The sequence below is a fragment of the Seriola dumerili genome, unplaced genomic scaffold, assembly GCF_002260705.1.
Source record: "Seriola dumerili isolate Sdu_G_001 unplaced genomic scaffold, Sdu_1.0 BDQW01003649.1, whole genome shotgun sequence".
NCBI classification, from domain to species: Eukaryota; Metazoa; Chordata; class Actinopteri; order Carangiformes; family Carangidae; genus Seriola; species Seriola dumerili.
Window position 1 is genome coordinate 47,743 of NW_019177904.1, and position 5,964 is coordinate 53,706.

Here is a 5,964-nt window from a genome sequence, read left to right on the forward strand (position 1 = left end):
GGGGTGGAGGGGGGTGGAGGAGAACGTCAATGGTTGCTGAGCTGCGTTGTGCGCTCTGGTGCGGTGATGTCCTCCGGAGCGCGCGGTTTCACGGTGCGTAAAGACGCTTCCACCACAACACGTGCGCGACCTGCTCTTATCTACATTTTCACACGGACTTCTTCTTTTCCCTCCAGAGAGAAATCACTCCCAGTAACAGGATATAACCTTTTTTTCTTTTCTTTTTTTTTTAAACATCCAGCTCACGGAACCAGTCTGATGCCCAGAAGATGGACCCTCTCTACAACGGCACCGACTGTAACGGGACGGGCGTCTCCGTGAACTGCAGCGACGGCTTCAACCAGTTCGTCCAGCCGCTGTGGCAGATCACACTGTGGGCTGTGGCGTACTGCAGCATGGTGGCGGTGTCTGTGGTCGGTAACGTGGTGGTTATCTGGATTATTCTGGCCCATAAACGCATGAGGACCGTCACCAACTACTTTCTGGTAAACACCGTGAGTCTACTGTGTGTTATAGACAATAATAATTAAAAAAAAATTAAACTTTTTTTAACTGTTGCCTCTAGGAAATACTGAAGGATGACATTCAATGTTTCTCACCTCTAAAATGGATTACTAAGATTACTATAAGACAAGTATCAGGTGTATCCATGACAACTGATTATACAGAGAAGATGATACATACTTTTTCTATGTGCTTGGACACCAAATAGATCAATTCCATCGCCTGACTGGTTTAATACGAAATTAATTAAAAATATTAAATATTCTGTGAATTAAATGAATCATTCAAACTCTCTTGACTCATACAATAAAAACACATTGTCATCAGTTTGGAGAACACAGGTGATATAATATAATATATAATCCGCTAATTGTGAAAATCAGTGCATCATTTTTAACATGGACTCTACTTACCTCAGGATTTAACTTAACGATTATTTTCAGTATCAGTTCATACAACAGTTGTTTTCCTGATCATTAAATAAAATAAAATATCAGAAAATCTGACCCAGATTTGTGCATAGTTAGAGCAGAATTTTCTTATTTGCATAAACGGATGCAAATACAATGAATTTATGATTTTAGAGCCGCAGACTGAGGTGACGTCTCGTTTACTGTCATGTTTGACAGAAGAAAGCATCAAACTCTCACATGTGACAGGCGTTGAGTGTTGTGTTGATCATCCACTTGATTCAATGACTAATTTCAAAAATACAGTGAACGCCTTTGCTGTACATCAGAGGTGAACTGTGTGTTTACTGTCGGTCAGGACGAGCCCTCTCCTCTCCTGCATTCATACAGCAGAGAGGGAGAAGGGAGGTTTGTGCCCTGAGTTTCCTCCCAGGTCTGACCCCAACGAATCAGATGTTTTAGGTTGTTGCTGTTTGTTCAGGGTACCAGTAGATTTAATGTGTGATGTCGGACTGATCCTCATTATCGGAGGGAGGTATTCATGTTGTGTAATTTCATTTCAGTTGCAAGATCACAAAATGTGTTGTGGCAGGAAAAAGCCTCCTCTCTCTGCAGCTCTGCGCGGAGGCAGCGGCTCAGTGGAAATTTGAATATGTGTTTGCAGGGAGAAAATCACGCATCCAGAGTTTGACACATAGTTATGTTTAACTCCTGGTCTACTGACTGAGACTTAACGTTAACTCAGTCATTCTGTTACTTCTGCAGGTGAACCTGGCCTTCGCTGAAGCCGCCATGTCAGCTTTCAACACAGTGATCAACTTTGCCTACGCCGTTCACAACGAGTGGTACTTTGGTGTGGTTTACTGCCGCTTCCACAACTTCTTCCCTATCGCCGCCATATTTGCCAGCATTTACTCCATGACGGCCATAGCCCTGGACAGGTGTGTGTGTGTGTGTGTGTGTGTGTATAATCCATTTTAAACTGCAGCATCTGATGTCCCACACACAGATCTTTACGACTCTCCACCACAGCACTGAAATCTAAATGAGAGTGTGTAGCTTAAGGCTACGTAGGCGCCTTAGAGGATCCCTCACACTGCTGGTGTAATAAACAGTAGCCGACACCTTATTGAATATAAAGGCTTTTTTCACTCCTCACAGTTCTCACCAAGAGTAAGAGTCTGCAGCCGTGAGAAGAGTCTCTGTGAGGCTGAACATACACAGAGATACCTTGAGATAAAAACATCGGCACGTTAACATACACGATGCAATCATGCAGATGTTTTAACAGTTCATTTAGCATCCTAAGTTCACCTGACACGTACCATAAAGTCTTAGTCCTCACTGCTGCGGCTCAGGTTTGAATCCAACCTGTGGCCCTTTGCTGCATGTTTAACATCTACATATGATATAAAGTGTGATATACTACTGGACACAGTGCTGTTTGTGTTCGTAGATACATGGCTATCATCCACCCCCTGCAGCAGAGGTTGTCTTCTACAGAGACCCGTGTGGTGATCGCTGTGATCTGGATGCTGGCTCTGCTTCTCGCCTTCCCTCAGTACTACTACTCGTCTACAGCCCTGCTGCCTGGACGCACGGTCTGCTACATCGACTGGCCCGACTACACCAGTGTGGACTGCAAGAAGATGTGAGTGTAAACATGAACACACAGACAAGTGACATGACTTTATAAATAAACTCACCTTTCAGTTACTCGTTGAGCTGAACCTGGCGACGCTTCAGCGCACTGTCTGGTTCTGGCTGCTCGTTCATCTCACTGAGGGTCAAACCCTTAAAAATGCAGTTATTTTGGGAGTCGTTACTTCAACTATTTGATGCCCAGAATGTCAGAACTGGTCTAATCTTATTATTTCATGCTTGTTCCACTTCATATACCCAGCAGCATCACACCCTTGTGGTTAATTAGGTTAGCTCAGGATTCCTGCTGCACCACGTCTGAACCAGAGCAATAATCCTTCCCCTCTGAGGTGCATTTAGAAGAAAGAAAATATAGACCCTGCAGCTGAAATGATCCTGTCCAGGTGACGAATCTGTCTGAGGTGGGTCCTCGTGTCTGGTCGAGTCCATCAGGAAATATCTGTGGAGCTAAAAGAGGAAAAAAGGGCATTTGATAAATTTGCTTCCAAAATTAGCATCTTATCATCATCCCTGCTGCCTCAGTCACACACCTTCCAGACCCTCCGTCAAGGTTGGAAAAAGGTGCAAAATAAAGTTCTTACTTATTATTTTTCCTAATTTTTCATGTTTCCTGTAGATACTATGTGTGTGTGACACTGCTGATCTACTTCCTGCCGCTTTGCATCATGGGATGTGCGTACACGACTGTGGGCATCACCCTCTGGGCGAGCGAGATTCCCGGAGACTCGTCTGAACACTACAAAGAGCAGCTCATTGCCAAACGCAAGGTGACGCAAACACACACAAACTACCGCCACGTCTGTTTCAGCCTCCGCGGCCGAGCGCCGTCACCGAGACACTATCATGTAATTTGATGGCTTTTTAATCCCCCGCATGAAAACAAAAAATAAACAGATTATTTTAAACCCACCCTGCGCCCCTGTGACTTCCTGTGGCAGGTGGTGAAGATGATGATCGTGGTGGTGTGTACGTTCGCTGTCTGCTGGCTGCCCTATCACATCTACTTCCTGCTGCACCAGTTCTTCCCCGATCTGTTCGAGCAGCGCTACATCCAGCAGGTCTACCTGGCCGTCATGTGGCTGGCCATGAGCTCCACCATGTACAACCCCATCATCTACTACTGCCTCAACAGCAGGTGAGAAGTCTGCTCGAGTAGTTTCCTGTCAGAAATGGCCAGCTTCCTGTCCTGTGTGGTTGTCTGGGAGTCGTGTAGGCGATTTTGCTCACGTGGCAGGTAATCTGTATTTGTGTCTATAATCCCGTCTGCTTGTTTAATCCACCCTGTTATGAAATGTTTGTCTCCCACTCTGCAGGTTCAGAGCGGGTTTCCAGCAGGCGTTCTGTTGGTGTGCCCCCACCGTCGCCAAGGAGGAGCTGGAGCTCAAATCACCACGTTACCTGCAAACACAGGTGTGTTCCAACGGCGTCTGTGACTCAGTGCAAGCTCTCATTCAACATTTCTTTCATCAGTCGTTCAGACCAAATGAAGCGAGTTCCTGAGGTTTACTTTCCAGCCTCACTACAGCAGCTGCTGTAGTGAGCTCTGTCAGCACACAAAGGACTACAGTTCCCATTTCATCACGTAACGCTCCACCAGAAATTCATTTTCAACTCAAAGAAAAATAATTTGGAAGTAGTTTCAGAAGTAGGGGAGGTGGTGGTGCTGCAGCTATTTCTAGGCTAAGGCTGGATTCTTAGTTATTAGCATATTTACAAATGTCAAGTCTACAAACATTAGCATGCCCAGCTAACTAGCTTACTAGCTAAACTACTAATGCTAACGTGGCATTGCTTCCAAAGCCAAGGAGTATTTTGTTAGCTAACTAACTACATTTTGTGAGGGTGCTCTTGACGCAGCACTGTAGCAGCTAATGTTAGCATCTCTGTTCTGATGTGTATTGGATTTGGGTGGCGTTCACGCTCCTGCAACCTTAGCCAGTGCTACCTGAGATAGCGTTGTGTGCACCTCATGCGTGTGAAAATATGAACCATAAATAAGTATATAAGAAAATAAGGGTGCTCAAAGGATTGTTTTGTGAATCTATCTATAACTTATCATCTGTTTTCAGGCGAGCATGTACAAAGCCAGTCGGGTGGAGACGGTCGTTTCCACCGCCGCACCATCCTGTAATGGAGCAAAAGAGGGCAAAGCTGCCGTCCTGGGCCCCTCACATCCCGAACCACTCGGAGGTGACGTCCAACAGCTCAGGCTCTGAGACGTTTACCGAGAGCCCTCCTCACAGTAGACCAAACACCATCAGGAGTGTCATACTGCGGTGTGGAAATACAGTGCCTACACGTGGAAACCTGGCAGTGGCGAGGTGCAAAGACATCTCCACTCCTGTACACATCACGTCCAGCAGCTAGCCGAGATATTTTGTTCTGACCGCCTTGCCAAGTGCATCAAAACCCAGAGGATGTCATGAGATGCTCGACACCACAGACGTGAACGTCAGAGGCCTGATAGAAGCGGCAGAAACACTGCAGCAGACCTCGCGCTGCTACGTACCATCGTCCAGCATGAGCGTGGCGCCGACACTTGACCTCCCAGCATTCTCGGGGCTGGTTTTGGAAAGCGCGGCCCTCGGCTTCCCTTGGCAACAGTGTCACGTCCAGTTGACATCGTGACGCTGTGTTTGTGTTGTGTGGAAATAGGGAGGCATCCTCAGAGAGTGTGTGTGTGTGTGTGTGTGTGTGTGTGTGTGGAGGGGGGATGTAGCACCTGTTGGACAGGATTAGCCCCGTGTTTTGACAATGTGTGGAGCAGGGTTCACTCTGCAGCAGCCAGGTCACAGGCCAGCTAAATATAGAGGACGGGACGCGGGCAGGGAAGACACATATAGAAGGACTCATGAAGTGGTGGAGGAAAGAAAAGGATAGGAAAACATGAGCAGCTTCACCCATCTCTCTGTTTACAGACTAAGGACTTGTGGGGTGGGGGGGTGGGGGGGGTTCGTCACTGGGGAGGAATGATGCTATTTCAGCCTCGCAGACAACAGCTGCACAGATCCAGTCAAAGAATGTCCACATAAAGTTTACTGGACGGTTTTACCTGGTCAACTGCTCTGTCTCATTATGCAAGAAGAACTGAACGTGTGGGGACCAAATGTTTTGATGTAAAAGGACTTCCTGTCATGTATTGGTTCAGTGTAATAACAGATGGTGTAAAATTGGTCAGTACTATTGACTGTATGCGTTTCAATGAGGAAGAACTTCACTTCCTGTTCACACTGGAAATGGGAATGTTCTGCGTTGTGTTGATTGACATCAGCTGTAAGGGACAAATCAGTCCCAAAGAATCAATGCTACAGATTCAAGTGTCTTTACTTGCATCAATAGGAACCTGCCCATATGGAAATGTAATATATGACATGTATGCCCCTACACC

At 46.4% G+C, this 5,964-nt stretch overlaps 1 protein-coding gene across 1 annotated transcript; it reads left to right on the forward strand.

The window, feature by feature from the left end:
- The first annotated feature begins 269 nt into the window (after window positions 1-269).
- Window positions 270-4,792, forward strand: LOC111239669 (substance-P receptor-like). The gene is made up of 7 exons (XM_022769565.1): window positions 270-485; window positions 1,680-1,855; window positions 2,371-2,565; window positions 3,193-3,343; window positions 3,515-3,711; window positions 3,890-3,986; window positions 4,646-4,792. Exons 1-7 carry the CDS (start codon window positions 270-272, stop codon window positions 4,790-4,792), a joined length of 1,179 nt encoding a protein of 392 aa, XP_022625286.1.
- The last annotated feature ends 1,172 nt before the right edge of the window (window positions 4,793-5,964 follow it).